The sequence below is a fragment of the Anomaloglossus baeobatrachus genome, chromosome 6 (genome assembly GCF_048569485.1).
Source record: "Anomaloglossus baeobatrachus isolate aAnoBae1 chromosome 6, aAnoBae1.hap1, whole genome shotgun sequence".
Taxonomy (NCBI): Eukaryota; Metazoa; Chordata; class Amphibia; order Anura; family Aromobatidae; genus Anomaloglossus; species Anomaloglossus baeobatrachus.
Window position 1 is genome coordinate 139995337 of NC_134358.1, and position 23276 is coordinate 140018612.

The window sequence follows — 23276 nt, forward strand, 5'->3', positions numbered from 1 at the left end:
GCTGCCAGTGCCGGCTCCTGATCGCTTCATTTCGTCGCTCTCTCGCTGTCACACACAGCGATGTGTGTGTCACAGCGGGAGAGTGACGACCAAAAAATGAAGCTGGACATTCAGCAACGACCGGCGACCTCACAGCAGGGGCCAGGTCGTTGCTGGATGTCACACACAGCGACAGCGACGGGACGTCGCTGCAACGTCACAGAAAATGGTGACGTAGCAGCGACGTCGTTGTCGTCGTCGTTGTGTGACACCAGCTTAACCCTTCAGGCACTAGCACAGATCCAGCATTGTATAATACAGAGAGAAAAGCGATCAGCACCTAATGAGGATAAAACTCCGGGGTGGAGGGGACTGGACAAAGTAAGTGTCTTTAGATCTCACCCTCCTGGTGACAGCAGTATGATTGGCAAATCTCCCAAATTAAGGCCTCATCCGCTCACTGCATCTCTTACTCCACCTTTGTGGTCACAAAAATACACCCAAATGCATGCATTTCCTTCCCCAGTATAGTCTGAGATTTCTATTTTGCTGTCCAAACAGTGCAACTTATTTTGGTTGCGTTTTTGAAGATGCAGCCAAGATGCAATATCAATTCTTCTTGTGTTTTGACTCTGTGTTTCTCACTAGTGATAGTAGGACTGGCAGATTAATACACCTGCTGACTCGATGTCGGCGAGGGATTGAACCCTGGTATGTGGCCAGATGCCGGTCCCCCATATAAAGTCTATGGGGACCAGAATCCGGCGCAAAGGGGTAGGAGCAAGATGCTTCATACTTACGAATTACCGACGCAGCTGTCACACTGCTCTTGCTCCTGCTCATTCACTTCCCAGGCCGCTCATTACCTTCATTGAATATGCATTGCTTCACCCACCCACCAGTGTTTGTGATTGGTTACAGTCAGACACAACACGCTGAGTGATGGCGTGTCTGAAGCTTCCAATCACAGACGCCCGCCGGTGGGCCGGTCTATGTCGTACAGTAAAATAAATTAAAAAATTGGTGTAGGGTCCTCCCATGTTATGATACCCAGCACAGATAAAGCTATGGCTACAGGCTGCAACCCCAGCCATGCACTTATCTTGGCTGGGTATCAAAATAGGAGGAACCGCATGCATTTTATTAAAACTATTTAGATAAATAATTTTGATTTTTCTGGCTAACACGGTGCCACAATATTACCTTGTATTGCACACAAATAATTTTAAAACAGCGTGTGGTCTCTCCAATTTTGATACCCAGCTAAGATAAAGTTTGACAGCTGGGGGCTGGTATTTCTCAAGTGGGGAGACCCATAATTATTGGGTGCTCCCAGCCTAAAAATATCAGTCTGCAGCCACCTGGAATTGCCGCATCCATTAGATGCGACAGTCCCGGCACTGTACCCCACTTTTTTCGACTGACCTAGTGCGGTGGCAATCAGGGTAATAAGGAATTTAATAGCAACCCACTGCTGCCACTAAGCCCTAGATTAGTAATTGGAGGCATCTGAGACCTCCCCCATTACTAATCTGTAAGTGAAAGTAAATAAACAAACACCGAAAAAAAATCCTTTTATTTGAAATAAAAACCAAAAATCACCCTCCTTCACCACTTTATTAACCCCCAAAACACCCCTGCAGGTGTGATGTAATTCACTCGAGGTCACACAACGCTTCCAGCACCGCTAAATCTGAATTCACATTGCGCAGCCGTTACAGCCCGCTGTGAGGTTCAGGCAGCGACTGAAGTGAGCCACACAATCAGCGGTGACCATGGGAAATTTCAGCTGTGGCCGCGGCTAACCTGAGTGACATCTCCGCTTATCGCGGCTCAGTCTCTGCCTGAACCTCACAGCGGACAGTCATGTTCTATGGCATTCGCTGTGAACTTAGATGTAGCAAAACTGAATCATCGTGGGACCTCGTGTGGATTACGTCGGACCTGCAGGGATGTTTTGGGGGTTAATAAAAGGGTGAAAGAGGGTGCTTTTTTTGTCTTTTATTTTAAATAATTTTTTGAGTGTTTGTGCTTATTTACTTGCATTTCGCAATTAGTGATGGGGGCGTCTCATAGACGCCTCCCATTACTAATCTAGGGCTTAGTGGCAGCTGTGGGCTGCCATTAATGCCTTATTTCCCCGATTGCCTCCGCACCAGGGCAACGAAAAAAGCAGGGTCCAGCGCCAGAATTGGCGCATCTAATGGATGCGCCACTTCTGGGGCGACTATGGGCTGCTATTGTTAGGATAGTAGAAGCCTAATCACCATGGCTCTTCCCCACCCCAATAATATCAGCCCTCCGTTGTCTGCTGTACCTTGGCTGGTTTTAGAAAAATGGGGCTGGGACCACATCATTTTATTTATTTATTTGTTTATTTTTTAATAAATCAAATAAAAAAAAGCGTGGGATCCCCTCTGTTATAACCAGCCAAGATACATCAGACACTTGAGGCTTGCAGCCCGCAGCTGCTGCTGTTCCTGTGCTAGATATGAAAAATTGGGGGGACCCAAGTCAGTTTTTTACCAAAAAATAGTTCAAACAGCTGGCCAAGCTAGCTATCCCTCTATTTATCCAGTTATTCTGTTCTTTCTATCTATTCTATATGTTCTAGCTATCTATCAGTTATCCTATCCTATCATATTTTGTTTCTCCTTTAAAAAAAGCAGCAAAACGCATGTGTTCTTTCATGCATTTTTTGGGCCACGAGCTGCATTCCTGTGACCACAATATAAAAAGATGCACCAAGATGCAGCTTGCGGACATAGCCGAAGACATGGCTCTTATATTTCAGGCCTGTTCCACTTATTCTACAATCCAGCCATTTATTTTACACTGGAAAACTTTCTGAGGCCCAAATTCACTGACAATGGAAAACCATTCATATGTTACTTTATTTAATGATGCACTAAAAATGAAAGATGCACAGAATTGTTGATGTATTTAGACAATTAAATATGAATCAATCCCGTTGCCTCCTCCTGGTTTCGTGTTTCTCGGGGTTATTCTAGGCAGTTGATCGCTATAAGTCCACATCATCGATGACCTCTTTGCTGACTGCACCGTCGTATGCGTGCACCCTGGTATTTCAATAACCCTCACTCTGGATCCTCGCAGACAATGTTTGCTCTCGCTGTGTATTGCAGAGCAATGTAGTGAGCTCATTACAAAAATGATACAATAACAACCTAATGTAGCTTCATTTTGGGAGGAAATGAGAAATAGTTTGAGCTGCCTGGTATTTAATAGACTGCACCAGCGCTTGTATGTTTCTTTTATTTTGGCAGCGGGGACAAGAGCTTATAAATTAGTTTAATACCGGTGATCCTGACCTTCTGCGTCTCAGATAAATTGGAAATTCAGATATTGATGAATGTCATTACTTGCTTTTATTAGTCCCATTAATTAGCATAACACAAATATGCGGTGTCACATGTTGTATTAATAGCTCAGAGGTAAAGTTGGGAAGCTTATGTACAAGGCTAAGTTCTTGTTTGCACTGTTGGGCTTATATGCTAAGCAGGTATTCACTCGACAGTGGCCACAGTCTGGATGGATGGCTAGGCAACCTTCCAGTATCATTGGATCTCCAACCTTTCTTAATTTGAGATCCACTTTCTGCTCTGAGAGAGTGTCACATCCAGAGCTCCCCTGAGTACCGTAGTAACCTCCAGCTCCTACCTTCCCCACATTAACACTCAGAAACCCCATTATTTGAGTACTGACAGCCAACGCTTCCCCATAGAAATCTCATCGAGGCAGTATACCTACAACTGAGAGTTCCCACCTTAACCCCATTCGGTATTCTTGCACTCCCACCAGTGTGTAGCATCCAGTTCTATCTTACAGTATCATCCTATGTTCAGCTTAACACTTACCTGTCACCGCAAGGCCAGTTTATGCACATCCAAATTTGCTCTTCTATGTGGGGCTAGTCACAAAAGTCACCATCTGAAGTCCTGCTCTTCATAGCTCACTGGAACCCTCCAGTAGTTTAGAAATTCCTCTGCAACCAATGTCATCAGAATGTTTTATAATAATAAGTGTGCAAAGCTTGCTGATTTTACCCATGATGAGAGGTTTCTTGTGTACCTCCTTGGTAATAATACACCTTTTTATAGGCCTTCAGGTGAACCAGCTGATATTTTTCACTTGTAGGTTGCTTTCTATTTACTGATAGATTTCAGTTGGTGTCATGACTTTCCATGGCTTTTTGTACGCTTTCTTCATGTCTACAATACTTTTTCCCTGTGTCACTTCTTATCAATACACATAACTTAATTTATGGACATCTATGGTTTGATTTCTTTGCCTGGTTGTTACCGACATCTGGTGAGAAATTAATTTCACCTTTTAGAAATATATTTACTTAGTAAATTTGTAATGTGTTCAATACTTATTTTTTCCTCTGCATTAATTTATGTATCTTTTGCCATCCTAAATCTACCTCCAAATACAATGTACCAACTTCCAGTTAGAAGGCAGACTGCAAAAAAGGACCCCCTTGGTCTGAAATCCTTGTTCCGTGTGCATTCTGACATTCTGTGGACTACTGGTGGTCTTCATAACCGAGTCCCCACATATTTGATAGCTAGAGCTCCCCTATAACATTACCTCTGTAAAAATGACAGCAGAAGTGTCACTACAACGTTATCCATCATCAATATCTCAGCTGCCGACCATACACTACCGCTGCCTCCTCCACCTACATGCCTTCTGATTTTGGGGAGAGGAGCCATTCGCAGACACATCTGAAAGTGGATTATATCTTTTGAGAATAAAAGGATTGAGCATATTGAAATCCTGTAGCCCTATTCTATTTTGAACGGTAGACATTGGATGCTCATTGATATAATGTGCGTGGCTACTTTTACAGAACAGAATTTTTTGTGCTTAAGGGACTGTGAATGGAACAAAAATGACTTCTGACATATTTTTTTTCCTCTATAGGGTGACTGACCTTAAACATGCCATTCAGGCTAAGTACAAGATTGCTGTTCAGCACCAGATACTTGTCGTGAATGGGGGGGAATGTATGGCACCTGACAGGAGGGTGTGCAGTTACAGCGCTGGTACTGTGAGTATTAGTCTTCTACCTTCAATTTTAGGGTTGTGTGGCAAAGAAAATCTCTGTCCTTCTGTCCTGGTATTGTATGTGGACGTCACCTCCGAGAGTTTTCTGCCCAGGAATCCTTGCTGTAAGTGACAGAGGATAGCCTCATTAATGGACGCTGGCTATGTCTGTATTCTATGGTGATCACTACAGGAACATATCCAGCTGGCTGAGACAAAATCAGCTGCTTGCTGAGTGTCTAGAGCCAGACCCCATTATAGTGTATGTATTAGGACATCAGATGGGAGCTGACATATTGGAGGCATCCGCTCCCTTCCTGCGTATTCTGTATGGACCATCCAGTTTTCCAAAGTGCTTTATTCCATCATCATGTGCGGTAAAAATAGCGGGGAGAGAGCAGAATGCGAGCCCCCTAATGGACGACGGCTGTTTAGCACGTCGTTGTGATTCTATTGGGACTTGTAGAAGCACAATGACGTGCGAAACGGTCGTCGTCCATTAGGGGGCATACACTCTGCTCTCTCCCCGCTATTTTTACCACACATGATGATGGAATAAAGCACTTTGGAAAATTGGATGGTGTTTGCCGTAGATTTCTGCTTTCTGGACATTGGTTTGGAATTTCTTCTCCTTGTCTACGTGCACCCATGACCATTGTTTCCACAAGGAGGATTGAAGCTGACCCATAAACCCAGTTTTAAGGTATTGAATGGTTTGGTGCAGAAACTGCCTCTGCATAGTATACTTGTTAGGCTAGTTTCACACTTTCGTTGGACGGCTTCCGTAGCATTGCGTTGTGTGATGGATGCAACGGATGCGTTGCATATAGTGGCACAACGCAATGCTACGGATCGTACAAAATAACGGAAAGCGTTATTTATTTATTTATTTATTTTCTTCTTTACAGTACCGGCAGCCGACTATTGTGAACGATCAGCTGATCGCTCTTAATAGCCGGCGGCCGAGCGCTCTCACATGCCGGCGGTCGAGCACTAAAACATGCCGGCGGCCGGGCGCTCAGCTGAGTGCCCTGACATGCCGGCGGCCGAGCGCTCAGCTGAGTGCCCTGACATGCCGGCGGCCGAGCGCTCAGCTGAGTGCCCTGACATGCCGGCGGCCGAGCGCTCAGCTGAGTGCCCTGACATGCCGGCGGCCGAGCGCTCAGCTGAGTGCCCTGACATGCCGGCGGCCGAGCGCTCAGCTGAGTGCCCTGACATGCCGGCGGCCGAGCGCTCAGCTGAGTGCCCTGACATGCCGGCGGCATGCGCAGTGAAAAATAAAGGTTTCCGCTGCTCAAAAAACCGTTACATGCAGCGTTCCATCCGCCCGGCGCAGTGTCAAAATAACGACGCTGCGTCGTCCAGCGGATGCAACGCTAACACTTGCGTTACAGTGCGTCGTCCATACAAGTTAACGGACTGCGCTATTCTCCATAGTGATGGACTGCGCTGAACGCAAGTGTGAAAGTAGCCTTACCAGTCCTTCAGCCACGTCGGTAATCTGTTGCTGCTGGACGAGAGCCCTGAGGACCACCTCCTACCTGATGGCATCTGCAGCTCTCCTTTTTATTAGCGCAGCACTAGAGTTGGTGTACATTTATTTGTAGGACCCAGTTAATCATCCATGTTTGTTATCTGTGGCCGTTGGACAGGAGCCTTGAAGACCTCCTCCTACCTAATGGCATCTGCAGCTCTTCTTTTTATTAGCCTACCTGGGTTGCCATCAGATGTACATAATGCTGCATTTATGTTGTTGTACCAGGCTGGCTAATCCAGAGGCCACAGATTACTGACATGGCAAATGGACCGGCTACTACAAATTAATTCACATTAATTCTAGTCACTACCATCTCCAATTGTATACTACAAAAAATGCTTCTCTTGTCACATATTCTCTTGTATTTTGCCATCTTAGGACACCAACCCAATATTCCTCTTCAATAAAGAGATGATATTATGTGAACGGCCGCCAGTTATTCCTAGGACAATGTTCTCTGCAGAGAATGAAATGGAATTAAAGGTTGAAGAGTCTCTTATGATGCCTGCTGTATTTCACACCGTCGCCTCGAGGACACAGCTTGCAGTGGTGAGAGCTTCTTACAGCCCATGGTGAACACTCAGGAGACTATATACAGATGAGTGGCACATATACCGTGCGGGTACAGATTGGTTGGCAGCATTTTTTTTTCTGAATTAAAATTTATTTATTTCCTTTGGCCAATTTCCGAGAAATCTGCAAATTGTTAGTCCCGAGTGTATGTCGGTGATATACTTGTTACACATTTGTATTACCTCAGGAAAATGTCAATCTTCTCCCGTATGTATGAAGACCGGGGAGTTTACTCTGAATATCCATGTGACAATAGCTGTCATCAAAGGCATCCTGTCCTAAAAGCTGTATTTACCTGTAGACATGGTGATCATCTGCTAGGAAATACCAGGTTCCATTTTCTCCCTGAGGATGGTCACAGGTATATAAAGTGCTTTGGTAGTTACACGCACATTGGCGCTATGGCTTCAGATAAATGGCTTTTTTTCTCCAAGATGCACATTTTAGTAGTGACATAGTTCATGAGATCACACACCGGATTCAGAAGGCGATTAATGCTTTGTTATTTTTATGCACAGGTCAATGCGTTTCAGAAGTCAGCTCCCTTCATCAGGACCGCAGGCAAAGAACATCAAATCTTTGATGTTCTTTGCCTGCTGTCCTTATGAAGGGAGCTGTGACTCCTGAAACGCGTTGACCTGTGCATAAAAATAAAAAAGCATTAATCTCCTTCTGAATCCGCTTGGGTCCTTGGCGCGGTATTCAGAACCCTTTCTTCTTCTACTCTCTATGTTTTCCTCCCATTCAGTTTCATCCCATTGCTTCTAGTCTTTCCTTGTGCAAATGAGAATAGGGCTGATCCATCTGTAGTGTGACATCTCTTGGGATATTTGTACACCGCTATTAAGGCTCCTCTCAATCTTCTTTTTTCCAGGCTAAACATTCCCATATCCTGTAGCCATTCCTCATAGGACATGGTTTGCAGACCGGTCACCATACTAGTTGCTCTTCTCTGAATTTGCTCCAGCTTGTTGATGTCTTATTTTAAAATGTGCCCAGAACTGGACACACTATTCCAGATGAGGTCTGACCAAAGAAGGGTGGGGGGCAATAATTATTCCATGTGATCTAGACTCTATGCGTCTGTTAATACATCTCAGAATTGTGTTTGCCTTTTTTGCACTGTTCAGTGGCGTCAGCCCTTGCTCTCCCGGGGTTCACATGATCCTATATATCACACTGTCCCCATCAGTAGAGAATATTCACTTCTATCTATTCAAACAGCGACAGCTAAAGCTCCGCTCCATGGCCGGACCCAGGCTTATACAGGATAGAGCAGGGGCAGCATTATACACTTATATTTGCTCTGTAACATTTATTTTTTTAATACATCCAATTGTGTAAATGCCTAAAGGGATAGTCCACTACTAATACAACCCCCTTTTCATTCCCCATGTTTGGCCTTATTAAACCAATATATAATTAAGCTTATACTCCAATGCCGGTGCCCACTTTTCTAGGGCTCACGTGAGGTTGTAAAGTCACACAAGCCCCAAAACTCATCACCGCCAACTTCACTGTCACAGTTATCATTAGCTATTGATTAGTCAGCACTTTTTTGTTTTTGGACAACCCATCTAAAGAGTAGAAAATGTATTTTTGGTTGATTGACACTAAGATCTAAGTCGCACTCACACTGCACAATTATCAGGAATGGACGATTATCAGGAATGGACGATTATCGTCCAGTGTAAACAAACTGCCAGACAACTGAAAAAGAGGGCCTGTGCTGCCGAGGACAGTATCCGCCTGTGTCACACAGTCTATTACCGATTGCTCGGTGTGGGTATGGAGCACGGTCTGCTCTATAAACGGCTATTAATCAACCATTGACTGACAAATATCTACCCATCAGCACTTGCTTAACACCACAAATCACACACTAAGCATACCTCTACTTTATATTTCTCCCCTTGCTCCACTTTTGTTACTCCTTTTACTTTCTTTTCCCTCTCTTGGGTTGCGTTATTCACTTTTGCCCTATTTTGGGATTTTCTTCATCAATACCTGCTTACTTTGATCATTTATTTGCCATTTGTAATGGTGGTGTGATTGTTTTGTATTTTTTTTTTTTACTGACCACGCTGCCTTGTTAGGTCCACGTGTTACGGTGGTCCCTCTTTCCTTTTCTTCATTAGCACTGGCACTTTATTAACTAGGTATGTTCCTTATTTTGGTTTTATTTCTCTATTATGGTAAAAGGCAATATTAACCCCTCTTCACCCATGCCGATTTTTCGTTTTTTTGCTTTCTTTTTTTTTTCTCCCTTTTTTCCAAGAACTAAATTATTTTTTTTTGCTATAGACAATACGAGGGCTTGTTTTTGCCCTGATACCGCCTTTACTTTGCATGTAATTATCACTTTCTTCTTTGTGTATGGCATTAGGGCAGGAATGCTGATTTCTATTTTTATCTTTTAACAGGAAATGTATGAAGTAGCCAAGAAGCTTTGTTCCTTTTGTGAAGGTCTGGTTCATGACGAGCATCTTCAGCATCAAGGCTGGGCTGCCATTATGGCCAACCTAGAAGATTGTACGCATTCATACCAAAAGCTGCTTTTCAAGTTTGATAATGCCTATTCAAGATATATCCAGTCTGTAGATGATATGAAGGTGAAGTTAACACAGTAAGTTGACTGAATATGGGCATAGTATTTATAAAAATGCATCATCAATCCATAGGGTGGGTAATAACCTATTGATTGGTGGTGGTCCGACTACTGGGACGCGAACAAACTTTCATCGACAACGATATATTATTATTCCCGGCAGTGCACATTCCTAACCACCACTTATTTCATTTTCCATGGGGCTGCTGGAAAACACTGAGTGTAGTGATTGTCAGCCCCATAGGGAATGAAGAGAGCAGCGGTCGCGCATGCACACTGCCACTCTATTCAAACAAGGATAAATATGCCCTGTTCTTCCAATTACTGTAGGCCCCAACGGTCGGACCCCCACTGGCAATAAGTGATCACTTTTCATAAAGCTCATTAATAACTTGTTTTCAACAGAGAACCCCTTTTAGGTAAAAAAAATACATTTCTAATGTCCCTGCACTCATAGAAATACATTAATGTATCAGTTTCCTATAGTAGCTGCTTCCGCAGTTCAAGAAAAGGGGGAGTGACGTCCCAGAAGCTCTGCACTGTCAGTATCAGTCTTCTGATATCTGCTTCTATGCAAAAAACAGGAGGCATGGCCACGCCCCCTGTTCTCAGACTGCGGAGGATCAGGAAACTGATACTGATAGCATGGATCCTCTGGCACGTCACGCCCCCTGTTCTCAGACTGCGGAGGATCAGGAAACTGATACTGAACGCATGGAGCCTCTGGCATGTCACGCCCACTTTTCTTGAACTGCGGAAGCAGCTATTATAGGACGCTGACTGTTACAGCACAGAGCAGCACAATGATGTGTGATGCAACGTACCATATGCTAAGGGTGAGGAATGAGGAGCAGCTACTTTTATAACTGTTACAAGTGTTCTAAAGATAATAGACGTGTACCAGGCATCTCAGATTTAAGGTACCGTCACACTAAGCAACATCGCTAGCAACATCGCTGCTGAGGCACGACTTCCTAGCGATGTTGCTGTGTGTGACATCCAGCAACAACCTGGCCCCTGCTGTGAGGTCGTTGGTTGTTGCTGAATGTCCTGGACCATTTTTTAGTTGTTGCTCTCCCGCTGTGAAGCACACATCGCTGTGTGTGACAGCGAGAGAGCAACAACTGAGTGTACAGTGAGCAGGGAGCCGGCTTCTGCAGACGCTGGTAACCAATGTAAACATCGGGTAACCAAGAAGCCCTTTCCTTGGTTACCCGATATTTACCTTCGTTACCAGCGTATGCCGCTCTCACGCTGTCAGTGCCGGCTCCCTGCTCCCTTCACACACAGCCAGACTACACATCGGGTAATTAACCCGATGTGTACTGTGGCTAGGAGTGCAGGGAACAGGGAGCCGGCACTGGCAGTGTGAGAGCGGCGGACGCTGGTAACGAAGGTAAATATCGGGTAACCAAGGGAAGGGCTTCTTGGTTACCCGATGTTTACCGTGGTTACCAGCGTACACAGAAGCCGGCTCCTGCTGCCTGCACACGTAGCAGAGTATTATCGGGTAATTAACCCGATGTGTACTGTGGCTAGGCGTGCAGGGAGCCAGCGCTAAGCGGTGTGCGCTGGTAACCAAGGTAAATATCGGGTTGGTTACCCGATATTTACCTTAGTTGCCAAGCGCAGCATGCTTCCACGTGTAGCGACGCTCCAGCGATCCCTGCCAGGTCAGGTTGCTGGTGGGATCGCTGGAGTGTCGCTTAGTGTAACATCTCACCAGCGACCTCCTAGCAACTTACCAGCGATCCCTATCAGGTTGTATCGTTGTTGGGATCGCTGGTAAGTTGTTTAGTGTGACTGGGCCTTTATAGTGTATGAATGCAGGGACAGTACATACATTTTTTTTTTATCTCCCTGGAACACCCCTTTAGGCATATATTATAAATACAAGTGAATTGTCTTGACTTTGTTTTCAGTTTATCTAGTCTTGCTGTAAGTTGTGTTTTAAAGCAGAGAGATAATTTATGATGTATTGTTAGTGACACTCCAATTCTCTAGTACTCTAACACTCCCTTTCTATTACATAAATGAGTGTCCAGCTTACAGTTTAGTAGGTTGTCCATTACTTTAAGAATTACCTGAATGAACCCAGGATGGTGTAAAAAAAAAAACAAAAAAACAAAAAAACATCTTGTACTTGGCTACCAGATTATCAATGTTCTGCGTATACCGTGTTTTTCCCAAAAATAAGCCCTAGCAGGGATTTTCAGCGTTTTCGAAGCAAGGCTGAAATATAAACCCTCGCCTGAAAATAAGCCCTAGTCACTGTTCAATAATGACGTGTCCATGCAGCTAAAAAAGTTAAAGATACTGCAGGACACTTCATTATAGACAGCGGTCACCGCGTAATCATACACCCAAGACGCCGAGCAGAGGACCTGCAGTGATTGCACCCTCACTTACATCCGATCTCACACACGCAAACATCGGGTTACACACAAATATTGGATCACACACATAATCAGATCACACACACACATCAGATCATACATACTCACCACATCCAGCGACACAGATTTCTTCTCGCCAGTAGAATCTTGAGAGACTGTGCGGTGGAGCGCAAGGACCTGCCGCAATGCTTGCTTACAGGACCTGTGGGCACGTGACTTCCTCCTATCATTCCCTGCGGTGGAAGCATTCTGTAACGCTGGATGTGATGAGTGAGTGAGTTTGTGTGTGCGATCTGATGTGTGTGTGTGTGTGTGTGTGTGTGTGCGATCTGATGTGTGTGTGTGCGATCTGATGTGTGTGTGTGCGATCTGATGTGTGTGTGTGCGATCTGATGTGTGTGTCGGTCAGAAGCAGGGGAGGCAGCGTGCGGAGAGCACCCACTGGAGATCACAGGAGGACCTGGGAGCCACGCAGACGTCAGTCTGGAAAGTATGAGTCTCCTGGGAAGTGCGGGGTCTGCTTTTTGGGGGGGTTAACTTACCCCCAACTATGTTTCTCCAAGAGTAAAACCTGTTCCAAAAATAAGCCCTAGTGCTTTTTTGGGTGGCAAAAAAAAAGTATAAGACCGTGTCTTATTTTTTGGAAAAACACAGTAGTACTGTCACATAGGAGATGTCCCTGCAGAAAGAAACCTGTTGAGACATAATGTGAAGGCTGCAATGATTGTGTAATGTTCCCAACGTGTGGTGAGACAATACAAATTGCAGTGGAGCGGTGCCGGTCTGGTACACGAGTATAGGCTTTTTTATTTATTTCTTACACCACTTTCTGCCCATTAAGATAAATTTTAAAATAATGAATGACCCCTTTTAATAATTTCAAGAGCATTTAAAGGTAGATGAACAATGAAAATGATATTTCTTTGTCGCTCCATTGGGAGACCCAGACAATTGGGGTGTATAGCTTCTGCCTCCGGAGGCCACACAAAGTATTACACTTTAAAAAGTGTAACCCCTCCCCTCTGCCTATACACCCTCCCGTGCATCACGGGCTCCTCAGTTTTATGCTTTGTGTGGAAGGAGGCACACATCCACTCATGCATTCTCATTTTAGTTATATCAGTTGGAAGAAAAGTGGGCCCTCACGGGGCCCCCGGCATGTTCCCTTCTCACCCCACTACGTCGGCGGTGCTGTTAAGGTTGAGGTACCCATTGTGGGTACAAAGGCCGGAGCCTCATGCCGTCTCCTTCACCATCCCTTAGCGGCTCTGGGAGAAGTGGGATCCTGAGCGGTCATCCATTCACTGGGACCGTGCTCCCTCCGCAGCCCCTGTGGGAATCTGTCGGACAGGAGTTGATTTATCCTCAGGGACCGGGCCCTGCATCACTAAGGTACTCTGTATCCCCATGGGGGATGTGCATGGAGCGCCTTCATCCCGGACGCTGCAGCAGCTGCTTATTTGTGACGGCCGGCGGACTTCCGCGCCGACCGCGCCTGTTTGTCGGCCGCGGTCTTAAATTTAGTCCCCGGCTTCAATTGCGGCCTAGTAGCAAAACTCCCGCCCCCGGGCCTGTCTATCAGGGGTAAGGGCGGGACTGCCGACCTGACGTCGGTTGTGAGGGCCGGAGCATCCTGTATGTTTCCTCCCCCCTCACTGATCACTGTGGGGACTCCAGATTCCCGCACTTTTCTAGCGCCGCCCACGGCCCCACTCCTCCCCAGAGAGCTCCGGCAGCCATTTTTTTGGCATTCTGCCTGTGGAGGATTTCCAGGAAAGAGCTCTGCAACGCTGGGAGACCTAAGGCAGGGAATCTGGAGGACACACACTCCGCTTTTTAGCGGTCGGTAAGCCACACTGGTGACCCGGTGCTGGTCCCCTTAGGGTGCCGGAATAGATACTATATATATATTTATATATTTCTGTTTGGTCGGGCTGTATACCCTTTCCCATATACCCTCAGTGATCACTCTCCTAGGAGACAACAGCATGTCGTCCACAAGGAGCAAGGGTGCCAAGGCACAGGGTTATTTTGCGACCTGTACCTCTTGTGCGGCTAAGTTACCTGCGGGTTCCACCTACCCTCACTGTGAGCAATGCTCAACCCCTGTTTTGCTTGCTCAGCCGGAGCCTCGGTCACTAGTGGGCCCCTCGGCTCAGGTAGAACCCCTTGCTCCCCCTGTCCAGGCGGCAGGGACAGAGTTTGCAGTTTTTGCTGAAAAACTCTGAGTCACTCTCACAATCCATGGCTCAGTCTATGGACAAATGGTCTGCCAAGCTGCTTGAAGCTTTGCAGTCCAGACCGGTCCTTCCACAGGCCCCGGGCCCTGTTGGATCGTCGCCTCCAGGCCCCTCTCGGTCCGCGCCGCAGCACGTTCCCAGGGGGGGCCCTAGGTCTCACGTGGAGGACTCCTGCCCGGACCACAGTCCTAGACAGGCTAAGCGGGCTCGCTGGGAATCTTCCCCGACTTCTTCACGCTGCTCGGGTTCCCAGCTTGAGGACTCTCTGGAGGACGAGGCGGACGTCGCAGCTCAGGGCTCTGACCCTGACGTTGCTCTCAATCTTGATACACCTGAAGGGGACGCCATAGTAAATGACCTTATCTCGTCCATCAACCAGGTGTTAGATATATCTCCCCCGCCGCCACCTGTAGAGGAGTCGACTTCTCAGCAGGAGAAACACCAGTTTCGGTTCCCTAAACGTACACTGAGTGTGTTTTTCGATCACTCTAACTTCAGAGATGCTGTCCAGAAGGCCAGAGCGGTTCCGGACAAGCGCTTTACTAAGCGCCTTACTGACACACGTTACCCCTTCCCCTCTGACGTTGTTAAGGGTTGGGCTCAATGTCCCAAGGTGGATCCCCCAGTCTCTAGATTGGCGGCTAGATCTGTGGTATCGGTTGCAGATGGCTCATCGCTAAAGGATGCCACTGACAGGCAGATAGAGCTCCTGGTGAAATCCATCCATGAAGCCACGGGCGCGTCTTTTGCCCCGGCTTTTGCAGCCGTGTGGGCACTCCAAGCTATCTCAGCTTGTCTGGCTGAGATTACTGCGGTCACACGTAATTCTGCTCCGCAGGTTGCGTCTTTGACTTCTCAGGCGACAGCCTTTTCTTCCTACGCCATGAACGCAGTTCTAGACTCTGCTAGCCGTACAGCGGTGGCATCCGCTAACTCTGTGGCAGTCCGCAGGGCCATGTGGCTGCGCGAATGGAAGGCAGACTCGGCTTCCAAGAGGTTCTTAACCGGTTTGCCATTTTCTGGCGACCGCTTGTTTGGCGAACGATTGGATGAGATTATTAAGGAATCCAAGGGAAAGGACTCCTCCTTACCCCAGTCCAAACCGAAGAGACCTCAGCAACGGAAAATACAATCGAGGTTTCGGTCCTTTCGTCCCTCCGCCAAGCCCCAATCCTCTTCGTCCAGCAGGCCGGAGAAAGGCCAGAGGAACTCCTATGCGTGGCGGTCCAAGTCATGCCCCCAAAAGGCCGCAGGAGGCACTGCTTCCAAGGCGGCCTCCTCATGACTCTCGGCATCCCCGAACCGCATCCTCGGTCGGTGGCAGCCTCTCCCGCTTTTGCGACGCCTGGTGGCCACATGTGCAAGACCGATGGGTGAGAGACATTCTGTCTCACGGTTACAGGATAGAGTTCAGCTCTCGTCCCCCGACTCGTTTCTTCAGAACCTCTCCGCCCCCCGAGCGAGCCGAGGCACTTTTTCAGGCGGTGAACGCTCTGAAGACAGAAGGAGTTGTGATCCCTGTTCCCCACAGGAACATGGTCGCGGCTTTTACTCCAACTTGTTTGTGGTGCCAAAGAAGGACGGCTCGTTCCGTCCCGTTCTGGACCTCAAACTGCTCAACAGACATGTGAGCACCAGACGGTTTCGGATGGAATCTCTCCGCTCGGTCATCGCTTCGATGTCACAAGGAGACTTCCTAGCATCGATCGACATCAAGGATGCTTATCTCCATGTGCCGATCGCACCCGAACATCAACGCTTTTTGCGTTTCGCCATCGGGGACGAACACCTTCAGTTCGTGGCTTTGCCTTTCGGCCTGGCGACAGCCCCAAGGGTGTTCACCAAGGTCATGGCATCTGTTGTGGCGGTCCTACACTCTCAGGGCCACTCGGTGATCCCCTACTTAGACGATCTTCTGGTCAGGGCACCCTCTCAGATGGCGTGTCAAAACAGCCTTTCCGTCGCTCTGGCGACTCTCCAGCAGTTCGGGTGGATCATCAACTTCCCAAAATCCAAGTTGACACCGACCCAATCACTGACGTACCTTGGGATGGAGTTTCATACTCAGTCAGCAGTAGTCATGCTACCGCTGGACAAACAGCTTTCGCTGCAGGCAGGGGTGCAATCTCTTCTTCGGGGTCAGTCACACCCCTTGAGGCGCCTCATGCACTTCCTGGGGAAGATGGTGGCAGTGATGGAGGCAGTGCCCTTCGCGCAATTCCATCTGCGGCCACTCCAGTGGGACATTCTCCGCAAATGGGACAGGAGGTCGACTTCCCTCGACAGGAACGTCTCTCTTTCCCTTGCAACCAAGATGTCACTTCAGTGGTGGCTCCTTCCCAACTCTCTATCGCAGGGAAAATCCTTCCTACCCCCCACCTGGGCTGTGGTCACCACGGACGCGAGCCTGTCAGGGTGGGGGGGCGGTTTTTCTCCATCACAGGGCTCAGGGAACCTGGACTCTGATAGAGTCATCCCTTCAGATCAATATTCTGGAGATAAGGGCAGTGTATCTAGCCCTATTGGCCTTTCATCGGTGGCTGGAGGGCAGGCAGATCCATATCCAGTCGGACAACGCCACTGCCGTCGCATACAATAACCACCAAGGCGGCACTGGCAGTCGTCAAGCCTTCCAGGAAGTCCGACGGATTCTGCAGTGGGTGGAAGCCACAGCTTCCACCATCTCCGCAGTTCACATCCCGGGCGTAGAAAACTGGGAAGCAGATTTTCTCAGTCGACAGGGCATGGACGCGGGGGAATGGTCTCTTCACCCAGACGTGTTTCGAGAGATCTGTCGCCGCTGGGGAACGCCGGACGTCGATCTCATGGCGTCACGGCACAACAACAAAGTCGCCGCATTCATGGCCCGGTCTCAAGATCACAGAGCTCTGGCGGCGGACGCATTAGTTCAGGATTGGTCGCAGTTTCGACTGCCCTATGTATTTCCTCCTCTGGCGATGCTGCCCAGAGTGCTGCGCAAAATCAGGTCCGACTGTCGTCGCGCCATTCTCGTCGCCCCAGATTGGCCGAGGCGGTCGTGGTACCCGGATCTGTGGCATCTCACGGTGGGTCAACCGTGGGCGCTCCCAGACCGCCCAGACTTGCTGTCACAAGGGCCGTTTTTCCATCTGAATTCTGCAGCCCTCAACCTGACTGTGTGGCCATTGAGTCCTGGCTCCTAGCGTCCTCTGGGTTATCTCAAGATGTCATTGCCACTATGAGACAGGCCAGGAAACCAACGTCCGCCAAGATCTATCACAGGTCTTGGAGGATCTTCTTATCCTGGTGCTCTGATAATGGTTTTACTCCCTGGCCCTTTGCGTTACCCACTTTTCTTTCATTCCTTCAATCCGGAATGGACAAGGGTTTGTCTCTCGGCTCTCTCAAGGGACAAGTATCGGCGCTATCCATATTTTTTCAAAGGCGTCTAGCCAGGCTTCCGCAGGTCCGCACGTTCCTGCAGGGAGTTTGCCACATAGTCCCACCTTACAAGCGTCCGCTGGAACCCTGGGACCTTAACAGGGTGCTAACGGCTCTTTAGAAACCACCTTTCGAGCCGCTGCGGGATGTCTCTTTATCACGTCTTTCGCAGAAGGTGGCATTTCTAGTGGCAGTCACATCACTTCGGAGAGTGTCTGAGCTAGCAGCGCTGTCATGCAAAGCCCCCTTCCTGGTGTTTCACCAGGATAAGGTGGTTCTGCGTCCGGTCCCGGAATTTCTCCCTAAGGTGGTATCCCCATTTCATCTCAATCAGGATATCTCCTTACCTTCATTTTGCCCTCATCCAATTCACCAATGTGAAAAGGATTTGCACTCATTAGATCTGGTGAGAGCACTCCGGCTCTACGTGTCTCGCACGGCGCCCCTGCGCCGTTCAGATGCCCTCTTTGTCCTTGTCGCTGGCCAGCGTAAGGGTTCGCAGGCTTCCAAGTCAACCTTGGCTCGGTGGATCAAGGAACCGATTCTTGAAGCCTACCGTTCTTCTGGGCTTCCGCTTCCTTTGGGGCTGAAAGCCCATTCTACCAGAGCCGTGGGTGCGTCCTGGGCATTGCGGCACCGGGCTACGGCTCAGCAGGTGTGTCAGGCAGCTACCTGGTCTAGTCTGCACACTTTCACGAAACACTATCAGGTGCATACCTATGCTTCGGCAGACGCCAGTCTCGGTAGGCGAGTCCTCCAGGCGGCGATTGCCCACCTGTAAGAGGGGGTCGTTTTCGGCTCTTTTTTATCGAGGTATTCTTTTACCCACCCAGGGACTGCTTTTGGACGTCCCAATTGTCTGGGTCTCCCAATGGATCGACAAAGAAGAAGGGAATTTTGTTTACTTACCGTAAATTCCTTTTCTTCTAGCTCCTATTGGGAGACCCAGCACCCGCCCCTGTTCCCTTCGGGCTGTTTGTTCTTTTGTGTACACATGTTGTTCATGTTGAATTGTTCTTTTGGTTCATGGTCTTCAGTTCTCCGAACATCCTTCGGATTGAATTTACCTTAGACCAATTTATAAGTTTCCTCCTTCCTGCTTTTGCACCAAAACTGAGGAGCCCGTGATGCACGGGAGGGTGTATAGGCAGAGGGGAGGGGTTACACTTTTTAAAGTGTAATACTTTGTGTGGCCTCCGGAGGCAGAAGCTATACACCCAATTTTCTGGGTCTCCCAATAGGAGCTAGAAGAAAAGGAATTTACGGTAAGTAAACAAAATTCCCTTCATTCCAACTTTCAAGCTTGATTGGAAGTGCTGTGAAATGTATTGTGAGGCATGTGCAAGTCAATTAGATGACATTTGTTGCCATTTTTGCATAATCATAAACTGAGCTGGCGCTGCAGTTGTGATAAAATCCCTATTTTCTCTGCTGCAAATCTGCCAGTTCACTAAATAATGAACTCTTTATAACCCCACCGTCACCACTGATAGCAATCTGTGTACACTGTGCATTGGCATAAATCTGCCAATCAGTGGTAGAGGCAGGGTTATACAGCGCTCATGGATAAGGAGAACTACATAGTAGCAGATTTAATAGCCCACAAGCAGCCAAGTAAGTAACACATTGCTGGAATCGGGGTCTCTGACTCTACATCATGCTGCTCACAAATTACATAGAAACATCCTGGGGACAGATTCCCTTTTGACTTTGCTGCATTTTAGAGTAAAAGCTACCTGTCTACAGTGGCACAGCCAGGCGCTGATTCATGCTACCTGTGATTCAGGTAATACACCGAAGAAAGCAATAAATCTAAAACAGCACAGAAAATACTTACCAATACCAGTTCACATTACCAGTGTGCCGCAGGATGCCGGTGCCCCATGATAAGAGATGGAGGCAGCACAGGAGCCAAATTCTGATACATAAACCACTCACACCATTCATGGGAGAAGGGGGGGTTCCTATATACAAAAACACACGGATAAGGCAGGCATAAGATGCCAACCACACATGGATAAGGCTGGCATAAGATGCCAAGCACACACGGGTAAGGCTGGCATAAGCGCCCAACAACACACGGATAAAGCTGGCATAAGCTGCCAACCACACACTGATAAGGCTGGCATAAGCTGCCAACCATACACGGATAAGGCTGGCATAAGCTGCCAACCACACACTGATAAGGCTGGCATAAGCTGCCAACCACACACAGATAAGGCTGGCATAAGCTGCCAACTACACACGGAAAAGGCTGGCATAAATTGTCAATCACACAGACACGTGTAGTGCACCATGCCGGCCTACATCCTTTTGGTGAAGCCTATGGTATTAGATCAGGGTGGCTGCCCAGCTGTAAGTGCCCCCCTCAAGGACAGACACCCCATTTCCAATTATTGTGGGGGCCTGCAGGGCATTAGTATTGTGACCTGTGATTGGTAAGTATGGCTGCTTCTTTCTGTGGTTCGGTCAGCATGAATCTTCTGACCGGTTCCAGGCCTGTAGACCTGCTCAATGTACATTTTATGACCTGGCGTTCCTGTACTGAGGACAGTCTTCCTGCGCCTTCCTCAGGAGTTTATTGCTCTTTCTGTATTGATTTTCCAGTTTAGGAACCGCTGTTTCAGTCATGGCCAAGATCCCGCTGCTAGAGTGTCTGACTCGTCATAGCTATAGGATGTGCTTAGATCGACTGATGTCTTCTACGGATGGAGAGATTGAGGAACTGGAGGCTGAGAAGACAACCGACATGGTGCAATATGATGAAACAAAACTAAAAAATACTGCTTTCTTTGCTTCTCTCTCCACGTCTGGAGAACACATGTCACAGGAAGTACATGACAATCTTACAGAGCAAGAGATTATGGAGTCTGTGGATCCGGCAGAGGAGCTCATGGCTCAGGATAGCCCACTGTTCAACGTGTCACTGCTGGACTGGATAAACGTGCAAGATCGGCCCAATGACGTGGAGTCGCTGGTCAGGAAATGTTTTGACTCTATGAGCAGAGTAAGTGGATGACCCCATTCCTAATCATTCATTGTGATCTGCATTGGTCTTCCATATTCAGAAATGGATTTATGCCATGTTTTATGTTGTTTTGTTATAAGGACTAGGACGGGTAGAAGCCCCTCTCTCCTATTAGTCAAATTAGCGCATAAAAATATTGTGCAATTAATCTACCGTATTTTTCGGACTATGAGGCACTTTTTATCTCGGCCCACGTGATCATTCCGGGCAACAACAGCCTGGAGTGATCATGTGTGGCTATATTCAATGCCCCACACGCATCATCAGCGTGGGGCACAGTGAACAAATATATACTCACTTGCCACTGATCCCTGCAGCATCGCGATGTCTTCCTGTCTGCCGGTTTGCTGATGTGTGTGGAGAGCGATGCGCACAGCGATGACGTCACTGCTGTGCGCACGGCTCCAGACAGGTCAGAGGCGCTGCTGCTGACACAGACAGGAGGACGAGCAATGCTGCGTGGAGCATGGAAAGGTGAGTATAAACCTTTATTTTTTTGTGTGCCACAGGATATGGGCCATATAACCGAATGGGGTTATATAGCAGAATTGGGGCACATATCAGGATGTGGGCATATACCTGGATGGGGCCATATACGCTACCAGGATGGGGTACCTTAGTAGAGAATTTGGGGACATTACCTCCATAACAGTGTCAGCAGTAGATCCTCGCCCCATAACAGTGTGTCATGACCATATTTTTTGCTTAAAATTTTATTTTCCTCCTCTAAAATCAGGGTGCGTCTTATGGTCCGGTGCGTCTTATAGTCCGAAAAATACGGTAATGGCAGCCTATTCGTGCAATAAAGGGCAGAATATGCCCTGGAACTGGGGTCAGTGTGACAGTTACAGGGAAAATCAGTTAAAAGTCATAATTTTTATCTCTTCCTGACATCTGCTGTTTAGTTAAAGGGAATCTGTCACCAGGTGTTTGCTCCCACATCTGAGAGCAGCATAATGTATTGACAGAGACCCTCAATCCAGCGATGTGTCACTTACTGAGCTGTTTGCTGTCATTTTGATAAAATCAATGTTTTTTTTCTGCTGCAGATCTAGCAGTTCTACAGAGATCATGCATCTGCTGGACTACCTGGCAATACACCAAGTAGTCCTATAATGATAATCTACTGCTGATTATTCAGTGATTTTATCAAAACTACACTGAGCAGCCCAATAAGTGACACATGGCTGGAATCAGGATCTCTGCCTGTACGTTATGCTGCTCTCAGATTAGGTGGCAAAAACCTGGTGACAGATTCCTTTTGAATCCACGATCAGTCTATGGCAACGTCTTTCAAAGGGACCCTTTCACTATACCTGAAATAGAAGCAGCATAATTCGGAGCTGGACACATGAAAAGACTTGTCACTCAACTGCAGTGGAGCAGGGTGTAGCCAGCGTGGGAAGCCACGCCAGACTAGATCGGTCTCCACCTACAGTCCCCTCCCGACTTTTCAGGCTTTTTCTCTGTAGCTCCCAGCGTTGGACAGTAAAGTTTACCTATAGATAAAATCATGCAGAGAGGCTTTGGTTCATGCTGCTCTTGTTTGGGCAGCCTGAATCTAGTGACCAGGGTTCCTTTATGTAATGCATTTGTGGATGAAGGCAGCAGAATGGACCTATTACCCACCTCTATTGGTCACCATGGCCCTACGGAAGGCTGCAGGCCGCCATGTTTGTACTCTGCACACTATATCTGATAACGCTAATTTTACCCCAGATGGGAGTCAATCAAGCACTGCAGGCAGCTCGCACAGAGCTGAGCGTCACTCATACCCAAGCACAGCTCTGCTCACTTGAGTGGTTCGTACTCGTCACTCACTTGAACCCGAACCTTGTTTTTTTTTTCAGCTCGGTTTTTGAAGTCAAACCTTGAGCCTCAGGTTCGCTCATCTCTGCTCCAGAATAGATAATAGCCACCTGATTCCCAAGCAAGGATTGCCCTAGCAGGGTCTAATATGCCTTTGTGGGCGTAAGACTAACAGGTCCAATACCCTGCAGTGCTCACGTATTGCAGGGTATTAGGCCTGCAATCACATGGGTGAAAGTTCAAGTTCAGTAGCATGAGTAAGTAAAATGTTAAAAATAATTGTTCTTTGTAAAAAATATAAATCCCCCAAAAAACCCTAAAAAACTGTTTTTCATATAAAAATGCCTATTTTTCTGTAAAGACAGCCCTAGAAAAAAATGGAGCAACTCGATCTATAAAACCGTGCTTCTAGCTAACCTTTCATCATCATACTAATACAGCATTTTGATCTAAACTACTTATAATTGTAACCAATGTAATTCGTCATCTTCACAGCCTGATCGTAAAGAAATCGGTCAGAGACCTGTGGGATAAAAATTCTTAGTTTACTACTACATAAATAGGGGTGTAGTCTGCAAAATGGGGGCAAACTGGGGATTATCTGCTGTTCTGT

General features: G+C 47.5%; 1 protein-coding gene across 2 annotated transcripts in view; it reads left to right on the forward strand.

Moving 5' to 3' along the window:
* The window catches only part of RB1CC1 (RB1 inducible coiled-coil 1), a 261745-nt gene that overhangs the window by 29767 nt on the left and 208702 nt on the right, over window positions 1–23276 (forward strand). For both annotated transcript variants that reach the window (XM_075353273.1, XM_075353274.1), the window contains exons 3-6: window positions 4930–5056; window positions 6968–7138; window positions 9586–9788; window positions 20434–20833. In XM_075353273.1, the coding sequence (XP_075209388.1) occupies window positions 4930–5056; window positions 6968–7138; window positions 9586–9788; window positions 20434–20833 (901 nt within the window). The remainder of the gene's footprint in view (window positions 1–4929; window positions 5057–6967; window positions 7139–9585; window positions 9789–20433; window positions 20834–23276) is intronic.